The sequence below is a fragment of the Sapajus apella genome, unplaced genomic scaffold (genome assembly GCF_009761245.1).
Source record: "Sapajus apella isolate SASKATOON/1434 unplaced genomic scaffold, GSC_monkey_1.0 scaffold17, whole genome shotgun sequence".
NCBI classification, from domain to species: Eukaryota; Metazoa; Chordata; class Mammalia; order Primates; family Cebidae; genus Sapajus; species Sapajus apella.
Window position 1 is genome coordinate 17,210,114 of NW_022436957.1, and position 13,531 is coordinate 17,223,644.

A 13,531-nucleotide genomic window follows, 5' to 3' on the forward strand; every position below is an offset into this window, starting at 1 on the left:
TAAAATTAGATACCCAAATTTTCTGCCATTAAATAACATTCAGCTGTAAAATTAAAATGCACCCAAATGAATTTTCTTGTCAGAAACTAATTCTACTTTCTGATAGAAAAGCAATTCTATTTTTTGGAATTGTTACTTTAAAAGAGCATGTAGAAAGTGTAAAAGAATAGGATGAATCAAATTGCACTGAAAATTTCACAGGAAAATACCATGTAACCTTAAACATATTCAAATTTTATAATAAGTAAAATGAAAAGAAATTGATGGGTAGAAATCAACGTGTTGATCATTGAGAAAAACACGCTGGAAGACAGATTATGGCCATGAAATTGACCACTTTAGTATAGTTAGCAATTATTTAAGTGAATAAAGTAAATAATAAAATGTGGCTATCAGTAATAAGTTATTCCTAAACTCTACTTATAAGTAGTATGTTTTTCTCCCTCCAAACTTGTAATTCAAAATGTGCGTTCATATTTTTTTGGGCAAGCAAAGTGAACCCTTGGATTTGTACTCCCTTTGCTTTGATTCTTGGCTGTAGGGATACTACATAGCTATCAGATGAATCAGAATCAATGTAATACACCTTTGGGCACATAACAGCCCCCACTTACATGTAAGGTGAGGCACTTGACTAGTTCCATTACTGTGGTTGATCTACATTAACGTGATTTTTTTTTTCATTCAGGTTATCCAAGTGTCATAATGATCATTTTGATATATATCTGAGACCCCCTGAGATTTTAAGCATTATAACATCTCACTTCTTGTTTGTTCTAATTTCACCAACACTCAGTTCAGCTATAGTTGAGGTTATAATTTAGATGAATGCTTATTAAATATACCAAAGTCCCTATTATTCTATAATAGCTGCATTCCAGATTACCTCTTCTTCATAGACTAGGGGTGTGTGCTGCTTTCGGTGGAACTGCTCATTCTCTCCAGCTTAACAGATATCTTCCAGGCAAAAACATGATGATGATTAGACAAAAGGCACCAGTTCTCTTTAACTTGGATGCCTAGGAAGAAACTGTGTCACTTTTCAGACCATTTGCTAAATCCTACATGCAATAAAGGATAAATTTTGACCTAGCGTATTTATATAACACATCCTGGAAAAATATAATTCATTAGAGTTTGGGATAAAAAGTTCTTTTAAATGTGAAATGCTTTCTTAAAAAAAACTTTGGAATAATAGATATTTTAATGTGTTTCTTTAAAGCGTAGTTTCTAGGATTTCAGTTGCCTGGTACTGCATCACTAGTCCATTTTGAAAGGAAAGTAACAAAAATTATTCTGTGTTCAGAATTTTAAAAGGATGCAGAGTGAAGTAATTTAACAGGGGTAATAGTTGAGCCAGATTTCAAGACATTTGTCAAGTACTTTGGTTTAATTACACAATATGTTTTTAGGTGATAATCAAATAGAATGGCTACATTAAATTTAGCACATTATATTTTAAGTTTATAGGGTTGTTTGGAATACATTTCCAATAGCTGCTCCATTGGAGTAGTATTACCTTGTTATTTTTGTTCTGTCTTTATAGCATGGTAAAAGGTTTTTTGTATTGCTGCTATTGTCCATGCATAAAAATGTTGCCTTGGTGTGTCAGTACCAGCTATTGGTAGTAAAATATCTGTCTAATTTAGAGACACTTGTACCACTTATCTCTAAAAGATGGTGATGAGAAAGCATGTGGTTTAGTTTATAAGCTCAGGACATTGCCAAATCCTTGTATTCAGGCATGTAGGTTTTTAAATCGTACTTGTGAACAGAGCTTGGATCTAGACCTAGCAGCTGAGCAACACTAATGGTGACATAATTTTGTTACATTCTGAATTACTCCATTGGTAGGATACCATTTCAGTCTTTGCTTTGACATGGTAAATGTCCATTATGTTGTCTCATAATGATATGGACTAATGCAATAACATGGTTAATCAATTCAAAGATAAAATTTCTTTATTGAGTATGTATCTCCTGAAAATTGATAGGATGGTACACCAATTATGTGATTTTTTAACTAATCTTATTAAAGGGGGAGAACATTAAATCTTTGAATACTGTACCTCAATTTTATTGTAATGATTTTGCTGGTTACCAGGTGGGGTGGCAGTTGAAAAATTTGGTGAATGCACTACGAGAGGACCCGAGTGGTGTTATCTTAACTTTGAAAAAGCGACCTCAGAGCATGCTTACCTCAGCACCAGCTTTACTGAAAAATATGAGATGGAAGCCCCTTGCTCTGCAGGTAATGAAGCTTAATCATAAGTCATACACCATCATTTTAGCCATAGATTATCTCAGTAATGCTTCTTTATTGTGCCTCATCTCAGCAGCATATGGATTAATCTTGTATGCTTTTGAAAAGTTGTTTGTGAAATGATCTCTTCACAGCTATTCTAATAGGCTTAATTGTGATGAAATCTGAGAGTATCTAAAACCCAAATGAAAAACAACTCTGCCTTAATTTGTAAACATTTAAAGCATAATTCCAAAAGGTCACAATTTATTTCATGCCGAAATATTGATAGAATGAAAATGAGATGTTTCGTTTTTATAATGTGATCTATTTTATGTTATACCCACATATTCTTTTAGAAGCTAATTGATAGCTTATAGAATTTTTTTGAAATCAATTCATAAAATAATAATAGTAATTTATAAATAGTAGGAAAATGAAATTTTATATTAGTAATTAAAATGTATCTAGTACAAGCTAGGCACAGTGGCTCACATCTGTAACCCCAGCACTTTTGGAGGCTGAGGTGGGTGAATCGCTTGAGGCCAGGAGTTCAAGACCAGGCTGGGCAACATAGCAAAACCCCCACTCTACAAAAAATTTAAAAATTAGCCGGGCATGGTGGTATGTGCCTGTAGTCCCAGCTACTTGGGCGGCTGAGGTGGGAGGATCACGTGAGCCCAGGAGTTTGAGGCTGCAGTGAGCTATGATCATGCTACTGCACTCCAGCCTGGGAAACAGAGACTCCATCTCTTAAAAAAAATGTACCGTGTACATTCCTCGTGACTGATCATTTTTCTCTTTCCACCACGTAAGGTGGCATTAAATAGGGAAATTGTTGCATTAGAATTTTTGCATTTTTCTTCAGCGTGAAACATCACTCTTCAGCAGGAAACATTACTCTTAACATTGATAACATATTTATTAACAGTTATCTTGAAAGTCATAAAAATATGATTCTTATTGGTGAAAGGCAAGAATATAATGCATTTTCTTCTATTTCAGTCAGGATATAATCTTTAAACTTAGGAAATTTTTGTCCTTTACAAAACTTACATTTTTAAATAACAGACTGTTACCTTCTCTTAGAAGTTAATTTAAAAAAAATTAGATTGCCCATTGAACTGTAATATGACCCGTTGTCATATTATAAAGGAAAGCAGTATATGAAATGCATTGTTTTCATGGCTATGTAAATTGTTATTGAGCTCTATGTTAGTACCTTTTGTTATTCACAGATTTTTTTTCCTAAGAATCAAATTCTTTGTTATACATGAATGGCTTTATAGATTATGACGATTTCTCATTGTTTAAAACATTACTACTTACTGGCTGTTGGCATTATACTTAAGTAATGCAAAAATGCATATATATGTCAACATTAAGGCCTTTAAAATTTTAATATGAGTCTATTTTTCAAATTAATATATGTAAAACTGTATTAATATGTCCAAATCCATTTGACTTGCATATATGTTTATTATCAAAGATATTTGATGATCATTACAGTTCAGAGGTCAGTATTAGCCTCATTATCTAAGTCATAGATGAGTAGATCAGACTTTCCCATTACATCATTTTTTTTCTCACTGCATTGTAATTTGCTTTGGTGTTCCCCTCTGGAGTTTCCTATTGCCATGTCTTCCCCAAAGATCCTTCAAAGTGTAAGGTGTGGGAACCCTGAAAAAGAGGCTTGAACTTTCAGCCATTAGGTTTTCTTCTCTGTATATGTGAGGTGAAATTTAATAACTCTTCTTTAGTCCCTCATATTTCACATTAAACACCAAATATATTCTAGTTTCTTGTTGCTCCATGCACTCTGAGGGAGTATCTCTAGCACAGGCATTTATAATCTATTCCCCTGTTATATTATTTTATGCACACTGAAGTGGAGAGTTAAGGTAATGGTAGTACCCAATTAAGAATCATTTTTATATAAAATGCTGAAATAATTGAAAGATCAACTTTTTTGTTACTTATACATTTGATGTATGTATTCAGACCTAGAGTAAAAGGATTTTAATTTTAAAAATTACCTCATACCATTCCTTACACTGTAAGTGCCTTACTCTTAAGGGACTATTTCTAGATCCATTCCAAATTCTGAGAAATGTGCCTCATCAGATCACTAATTATTTGTATTCCTCATTGCTTATTCAGCTATGTTGCGTGTATTTGTAAATTTACTTTTTCAAAATGCTGAAATCTGAAAAAGAGGAAATCAGCATTATATAAGTGCTATATATATTGACATTTTGTAAATTTGTCATTTCAGCTGAATTTGCTTTACCTAAAATCTATTGGCCAAAGTCAACCACCAATAGATAAATAATACTATTGGTTGGGGGAGGGGAGATGGCTTCTAACATTTTGAGAATTGCTTCAGTTGTTGCCTTTTTACAGAGCAGAGCAAAGAGTATTGGTGTTAATTAAATACTTTCTAGTGGCTAAAACAAGATCTTAGGAGTAAGGAAAATGGATACCTCTCACATGCCACACCACCACCAAATCTCCCTGAAGCCTGTTTCGAAGACCTGAAATTGAACCATTACAGAATTCTGCATTAATCTTAAAGATCTGGCTTATGCTAAAATGCAAAGACACTTGAAAGCATAATGAAAACTAGTCAAAATTTTTATAAATTATAGATTTTGGTACAAAAGATGGACAAAATCTCAAGGTACCAGGATCTGGAGGTTGAAGGTACACTGCCTCCAGTGGGAAAAAAGTTAAAGGTCTTAAAGTGCGATGAGAAGGTCTTAAAGTCAGTTTTGTATAACATCATAACTTTATCTGAGGTCACATTTTCTTCCTAGTACCTAAGGAACTACCTCAGATATGAAACGTAACAGCTAAACGTAGTTTAGTAATCCTCTCTGTAAACACAAGTGCCATTTTATGGTATTCTTGCTTCTGGTATGTGCAGAAATACACTGGAACCAAAATGTCCATCAACTCATCCAAATATAAATCTTCAGCATTCAAACTTGAAAAAATGGAAATTTGGCTATTTCTTTTTTCATAGGGTATACCAGTAGTCTACCAATAATTATTTAAAATACAGGATATGAAAGGAAAGAATCTGTGGCATTTAACTCAATATGTCTATTTAATCTTTTTGAAAATACTATCCAGGCTTAATTTACCTGACAGCATTTTTAGATAAAATATAGAAAAGTTTGTGTAGTATGGAGGTAGGCACTAATACATGTATCTTTTTAATAAACAATTTTATCCTAACATAAGGAATACTTATTTTTTAAACTTATAAGTAATTGTTTTTATCTACACAAATAAAACAAGCTTATCTACCCTAAGGTAGAAAACTGTCAAAGAATATCACATGTTTTAATTAAAGTAGTAGTTTTATTTCTAAAAATACTAAAATGTATAGTGACTTCCAATATTGAATAACTACAATGATGAATTTTGATTTGCATTTTCTTTTGAAATTCACTCATGAAATTATAGCCAATTAAACAAAAGCATGCAATTCAACTTCATACTCACAGAACAATTTCATTAGTACATTTCATTAAATTGGCAGCTCTTTTGATGAATTCCTGATTTCTCAAATAATTTGTGATAGAAGGGAAGGATTAAACATTTCTTTGTCAGACACTACAGGCAGATTTAATAATATCTGGAAGCTTTAATTTTGTCATCATTTTCACCCATTTGTAAAAAGCAAAGATGTCTCATCCGAGATAGAATCTTTTATTCTAAGAAAGCAAACCAGGGATTCCTTGCTTTCTGAAAGCTGCTTTTCAAAACATCTTTTTAGTGACACTCTGCTAATTTCTTGCATTTTGATAAGCATGGTGATTGCCTATCGTCAAGTTCTTCTAATTCGGTGAAAAAAAAAAAAAAAACCTTGGAGAACTGTGGATAAACCTCAAGGTATATTTTTAGATGTTTGTGGTTTTAAATTAATATGTGTAGACCACGAGCATAGATGGGTGGTGGTCTTTTCCTCTTGTGAGATATGTATAGGAGAAGTATCTGGACACTGCCAAGAATGTTCCTTGAAATCATCACTGGGAATCAATGATTTTTAAAACATTTAAGAACCCAGCTTTATTTATTTATTTATTTAGGTGAGAATGCATCTCAGAAATTATCACTAAAATCAGTGCTGGAATTCTCAACATAATAACATATATTGTTCAAGACATTTTTATATAAAATAACATCAAGCTGTAACATTATAATTAGGTTCCTAAACTGTAGTAACTTGTATGATATTGTGATTTTGTGCTTTTCCATTTAAATTTTATTGTTTAGCATTACCTTGACGCCATTTTTACAGCATATTTAAATAACTTTGAGCAGAAAATAAATAGAAAAGAGTTATAGTAGTGGATTTTGTCTATCAACTGGTGTAACAACTGGAGAATGTTGATTGCATTAGATTGCAAATATATACAGATATGAATGGTTAAAGTCATTCTGGAAAAATCAAAATACGTAAGTTTAACAACAAAATTTAATATTCAAGTTGCAGGTAGATGTGACTAAAAATTTAGTGATGAAAAATTTATGTTTCTGAGAGTTTTGTTTTAAAAGCATATTTTAAAGAGAGCAAGAAATAGTGTTAGATATGGCACTAGAGAAGAAAATAAATTTTTAACTAAAAATGTAATTTTGCTGACTGGGAGCCAGAAACAACTGTATGTTTTACATACTCGAATGAGTAAATAGCTGCAAGTAATTGTCAAATTTTAGTTCACCAATGTTTAAGCAAATCAGTCAAAGGACCTAAGTCACATTTTTATTTTTGAGCCAAATGTTTTCAAGATTTTAATACTGGCTACAGATAATCACCTATGATGTAAAAATTGTCTATTCTTTCTTTAGTTAACATCCCCAAAATGACTTTTACTATAATTTGAAAAAATGTAAGTCCAGTATTAATGTTGTACTTTAATTATGCCCATAAGACTGGACAATGCAGGATTAAAGACACTAGTATCAGCCTCAATACAATGTGCAATATTTCATGATTTGATGGTAAAAGCCATTTTATGTGTGACTCTTAAGTCTTTATTAGTTATATGCTGTATAAGTAATACATATTTTAGGCATTTATATCTGTATTTTTCAAACTAAGTCGATACGGTTTCCTGATCAAATCTGTGGTCGGAAAAAACACTTGTTTTCTTGGTTTCTGACAGGAAAGAAAAATTATATGCTTATAAAATGAGACTCAAACCTTTTGTATTTATAAATTTACACTCTGGAAAAAGCTGTGAAAGAACTGAAAGTGGGAGAATTTTAAATATATGCATTTCCCTTGCTTCAGTTCTTTTCAAATAATTTACTACTTATGAAAAGTTTGGCCAGAAAAAAAAAGTATTCCCAATAATTTACCAAATTAGAGCTAACCTTCTTTACATGGTCAAGAAACTACAAAAAATTATATGTGAATTCTTGCCACCCAAAATTCAGAATACATTTTCTTTGAAGCATTTGCTTAGATTATTAAGAGTCAATATAAAACAATGTTCTTCTACTAGTGTTGGGAATTTAAAATGTGTTTGAACTGAGTAAGGACTTACGTGAATGTTCTGTGCTAGAATTATGGGGTATTGTGATCCATTTGAGTCTGTGTTTATTCCCAAGAGTGAATAAAATAAATGGCCAGGTTTTATACTTCATACAATTATTTGTGTTTCAGTGGGTATTTGCCCCCTGGAAGCAAAGCAAGTTCTGTTTGATCTTGGCATTAGTGAACTTTAGAGATAACTACATAAATGTGTAATGCACTGTTTTAATATTTAGCATTGGAGTTGTCTTTATGTCATTAGTTTCATTCAAGCACTATCAAAGCTGGGTCACTTGCTAGAAAGAGGGACAACTAAATTAAGATATGCTTGCCCAGAGATGTTAAAATGTAAAATGTTTTGAGTAAAACCTCAACATCAAATGTAGTTTCTTAAGTATCGAAGTCTTTTCTCATGGTCTTTAAGACTATAGCGATTTCAGAGGTACACCAATACCTTCCATATGTGCACACAAAGAAAAGATCTCAGCAATCAGGGTTTTAAAATGAGACCTGAGCCATCAGAGGATTTAAAGCTTTAGCTTACAAAATTTTATTTTAAAACAATCAAAATCTTCCAGTGACGTTTGAGCTGGATAAGTAGGATATTATTGCTAAAGTTATTGCTCATAATTAAGAGGAAAGTTTGTGCCATACCCTATTTGGGGGCACAGTTTAAAAGTATACATTGAAACTGACAGTATGAAAAAATATATGTATAAGTTTTACGTAGAACATTTCTAACAGTAGCAAATTAACAGTAGTACGTTATCATTAATTGACCTAAGGTTATCATGTATGTTTGAAGAGATACATATGATCATTTTATTTAGGATTTGGACATTTTAAGGGATGCATGCCTGTGCCCTCAGAAATCTTTCATAGACTTGTTTTTACAAGAGCCACAACATACATGCAAATGTGTCTTCCCTGTTGGAGCCTCATTGAATATGTGGAAGGAGAGCTTCATCTCACAAGGACCATTGAAATGAAAGCTAAATGATATGACAAGATCCTTCCAGAAAATAAACCCCTTTGGATGGGATCAAAATGGATCTGTGTCATACTTGATTACATACCACAGAAGATCAAATTATACTGAAGCTTCGTGTTTACTTTCAATAACAAGATGCAATCCTAAAGCAATCACCTTGTATTTTATACATAATTGTTGATAGTTACTAATTTTCTTCCCATTCAAATTTTGCCAATATAGGAGAAGGTCAAAATGTAATTCCACCTTTTTTCTTAAATTGAAATTTCTTTGTAGTGAAACAGTAACTATACTTTTCTTATGCTGTATTATAAACAAATGATTATAAGTGAATGTTGCCAGGATAGGAGAAGCTGTCTTTTTGTATTATATCCTCCTCATTAGATTTTTTTCAATCTAAGGAATATGCCTATTAAAACTTGAATGCTGAAAGAATTCTGTGTTTTGAGTTGAGAGAAGCTAAATTTGTTACTTTCTGTGCATTTAAGTTAATGGCTATTGGTGGTAGATGTATTTTTAATGTCATTTGTTACAACTAGGAGTTTCTCACTGATAATTTTAGCTAATTATATCATTTATTCTGTATGTGATTTAGTCAAATTTCACCTGTCTTTCTAATGTCCTTTAATACCTTTTACATTCATTTAGTCATTTGATTTTTTACTCTTTCAATTTTTGTTTAAAGTTAGAAATGTTTTATTTAAGAGACTATAATCTTAAATTTTCACAAAGACCCCTTTGGATTAAGTAGTTAATTTTTATTTTTCCATGAAGGTTGTACTTTACTAAACTTTATTTTTCTATTGCTTAATGTCTAGTTTTTTAAATGTGATTCTCAAAAAGAATGTTTATTTTTTAGCTTGGATTAGCTTGTTAAAAATTGCACAATTAGTAGAGAGAAATATACTGAATATATTGAATATTTACAATGAGCTTTACTTGGTACAAGGCATACTGATGAGCCAGATGGTGTTTCCATGATAAACCAGTTGAAATACTTTCTGTGACTTACCAGTCAATAAAATAACAAGCCAGATGAGTTAAGCAATAGGATTGCCTAATTCCTTTTTTCTCTGAAGTAACATGTTAGGTTTTTTTCAACCAATTCAATTAATTGAACCAGCTTGGTATAATCAAACCTGTTATGTATTTAAGCATATTTAAGAGTCCTTTCCCTCTATGTATGTGCTAATTTAGCTAATAACATTAACTGGTAACATATAGCAACTGTTTGCTAAACATAGAACCCTAGAGTAATAGCAGCTTGAAGAACATTGAGGGCTAATAATTACATTAATTAGAAGGGGAAAGATACAAGTACCCTAGGTTGACAATCCTGGTAATAGTTCAGGCAGAATAAAATATTTCTTTGGTCTTTACCTCACACTTCAGGTGTATCTATTTTAAAATATGCTTCTAACCATTGACTACTACTATTTCCTTCCTTCCTTCCTTCCTTCCTTCCTTCCTCCCTCCCTTCCTTCCTTCCTTCCTTCCTTCCTTCTTCCTTCCCTCCTTCCTTTCTACCTTCCCTCCTTCCCTGCTTCCTTTCTACCTTTCTTCCTTCCGTTTTTCCTTCCTTCCTTCCTTCCTTCCTTTTCTTCCTTCCCTCCTTCCATCCTTCCCTCCCTTCTTTTTTGTTTGGAGAGAAGAAGGGTAGGTACTAACCAGGAAAAATTATCTTTAGTTCTGTAGATGGTAAAAGTAAAGAAGAGAAGTCCTCAAATTAGAAATAGTGACTCCAAGAGAGGAAAGACAATAAAAATTTAAGTTTTATTATTTTTAAATGCTTATGTTTTTAGAACTTGATTTTAAGTTCATTTGCAGTGTTAGGATGTTTTAAAGTAAGAAAGCTATGAGCATTAAAAAAGCATACTGAATATTAGTTTTTCTCTCACGGTGTATCTGTTTAAAAGAATTTAGAAAATAATATTCTGTTAAATGAACGTTTTCTTTGCTACATTTCTATTATGATGAAATTTTGGTCAGATTTATTGTTTAGCAACATCTGTATTTAAAACCAAGATGTCCTGACAGAGAGGAAAACAGTTATAAACAGAGTCACATCACAGTGACTGTGTGTATGTATTGTTGAATCTGCCATTCAAGGATTTGTTGTAGAGGCATGAAATACATCCTTAGAAAGAAAATAGTTATTTATTTCCTTGGGATTTATGGTATTGATCAGTACAGGTGACTCCCCTGATTACCTATATAATCTCAGGGTTTTCCATTGCCTCAAATTTTGTTTCTAAAAGACAGGCATAGTTGAACTGGACCCTATTCCAAAATTACCATAGTAAAACATAATAGTCTTTATTGTGTAATTTTATCATATCTTACAATTCTTCAATTAACATGTAAAACTTGTGACCTTTTTAAAAATACCATCTAAAATAGAATATTGTAAACTCCCAAATTACATTATCATTCCTTTTCCCTTTCTCTCTCTCTTTCTTTAATTTCTACTTCACTACATTAAAATTTAACTGTCATTTGGTAGGATGTGTGATTTCAAGCTATTAAGGTGAGCTGTGTAACAGGGAAGGTCAAAACCATGAACTGAGTCCTAAATTATGTAGCCTACCCCAGTGATGTACAATGTATTCTCTATTGTATTTATGCTTGACTTTTTGAACACATTTTGTTTATCTGTACAAAAGTATTGTCACAATATAAAATAGTTGTAATATGCCACTTTTTGAGTGTCTAGCAATGCATATTAAAATAATAGAACTGTGAGTCCATATAAATATGCTAAGAGACTTTTCATACTGGCTAAAATGGCAACATCTTGTCATGTGAAGATACAGTTCATTTGTGATCATTATTTTTGTGTTTGTGATTGCATTAAAATATTTATTTTAATATGTTAATTGTATACATAGCTAATCAGTAAGATCTGTAAGATAAACATAAAAATTTGTGACTTTTAGTTTCACTTTGGGATAATTTCACAAACCACTAGATTATTTTCAAATGCTGTGAAGCTTGGAATTGGGAGTGCTCTTAAGTTAATGCATCCTCAGGTACTGCTTAATTCAGTATATATATTATCTTAACTTTTAAGAAAACAACCTCCTATTTAATACTTCAATACAGGCCTGAAAATGAGAACTATATATGCAACTAAAGATTATTTTAAATGATATATAAATGTATGTGCCTGTGAAAGGTAAAATGATTATGTTACATAATTAATTACCATACCTTTGATGATGTACCATAAAATGGCTTTGAGAAGACAGCTATGCTTATATTGACAGAAAGAAAGTACATTTTTCTAGCAAAAACTCTCGTATTGGCCTTTCATACTCCCACTTTTGTAACCTTTTCTGAGCATCCGTAACGTTTTACTAACGTAGAAATATGGTTTGTCTTTTTTGGGAGAAAATATGAAATAGCTTTCTCATATTTCAGACTTACTCATCATTATTGTTCTTTCAGAGGTGGGATTCTGACAAAGTTAATTAAATTTAAATAAGTTTCTAACTGTGAGATAATTCTTCGCATTATGAAACGCTGCATGGTATTTTTGCTTTATAAATAGCATTTAGGTGTTTATACCATAGAATACGGTGAGTTGGGAGTGAAGTGGAAACCTTTAACATACTTTTGTTTTTGAAGATTGGAAGGAATATCCATGTACTAAATAACATGCTTCTTTTTTTCAGCCAAGTTCAAAAACTTTGCAGAAATAGATAACTTTAAAATGATAACTATGTCATTGTTGTTGTTGTTGTTGTTGTTGTTGTTGTTTTGTGTGTTGTTTGTGTGCGTATGTATTTTCTTTTTCATTTTAACCAGCCTCTTATACCTAGAAGTCCCACAAGCAGTGTTGCCACGCCTTCCAGCACCATCAGTACACCCACCAAAAGAGACAGTTCTGCCCTCCAGGATCTCTACATTCCTCCTCCTCCTGCAGAACCATATATTCCCAGGTATAAAACTACCTATTACATTGTCCTAGGCAGCTTCTAGCTAATGGTAAACCTAACAGCATATAAACTGCAAAGTCAATTCTCAAGGAACACCTTGGATATTTTCTCAGTTTGAAATTCTGAACACATTCTGAAGAATCATTCCCATTATAGAGAATGAATGTTGGCCAACAATAATAACTGATTTGTATATAAATACTTGCTGTGCATTAAGTATCTTATACTATCTCATATAATAGGAAAGAAAAAGTAATATTAAATAACAATTAGGTTTATTTTAATAAACAAAGAATAAGTGAGGCTCCTTGGCTAAAAAGCCCCAGAAAATTTCAGGTTACTTTGAAGCATTTCATACATTTTTTTTTTAATATAGAAAGCTGTAGATAACTTTTATGCTTTCTTAAATGTAGGTAATGAGGAAGATATTATTTGATAATGATGACAAGGGAGAATGTCTTTTTTCCCCTAATAATCCTGTATCTGAAATTTTTATTTCATTAATTCATTAATGTTTCTTTCAGGAAGTAGAGTTTACAAGGGAATGAATTACCCTTAATGTCTATTTTCTATATTTCTTGAGACTGTATCTCTATTTCATTTATCGATGCTTATTTGAAATTCCTTGCAGATGTGGAAGAATACAGCTTTATGCCACAATGCATTCTTTCTAAAAGCATTCTGATATCCAGCCTTGTGAAATACAAAAATTATGGAAAAGGACTAGCACTAAATGGGGATCATTAATACTAACCAAAAAACTTGATTCAGTTTTTAAATTAGTTCTGCATTCAAAAACAATAATTTAAGTTCTC

At 31.9% G+C, this 13,531-nt stretch overlaps 1 protein-coding gene across 8 annotated transcripts in view; it reads left to right on the forward strand.

The window, feature by feature from the left end:
* CNKSR2 (connector enhancer of kinase suppressor of Ras 2) overlaps positions 1–13,531 on the forward strand; it is a 292,101-nt gene that overhangs the window by 152,888 nt on the left and 125,682 nt on the right. For 4 of the 8 annotated variants that reach the window (XR_004271141.1, XR_004271142.1, XM_032286106.1 and 1 more), the window contains exons 9-10: positions 2,105–2,251; positions 12,586–12,719. Coding sequence is in view for 4 of the 8 variants with exons in the window: in XM_032286106.1 (XP_032141997.1) it covers positions 2,105–2,251; positions 12,586–12,719 (281 nt within the window). In the remaining 4 variants the exon portion in view is untranslated. The remainder of the gene's footprint in view (positions 1–2,104; positions 2,252–12,585; positions 12,720–13,531) is intronic. The other 4 variants (XR_004271143.1, XR_004271144.1, XM_032286108.1 and 1 more) reach the window with 1 other exon arrangement.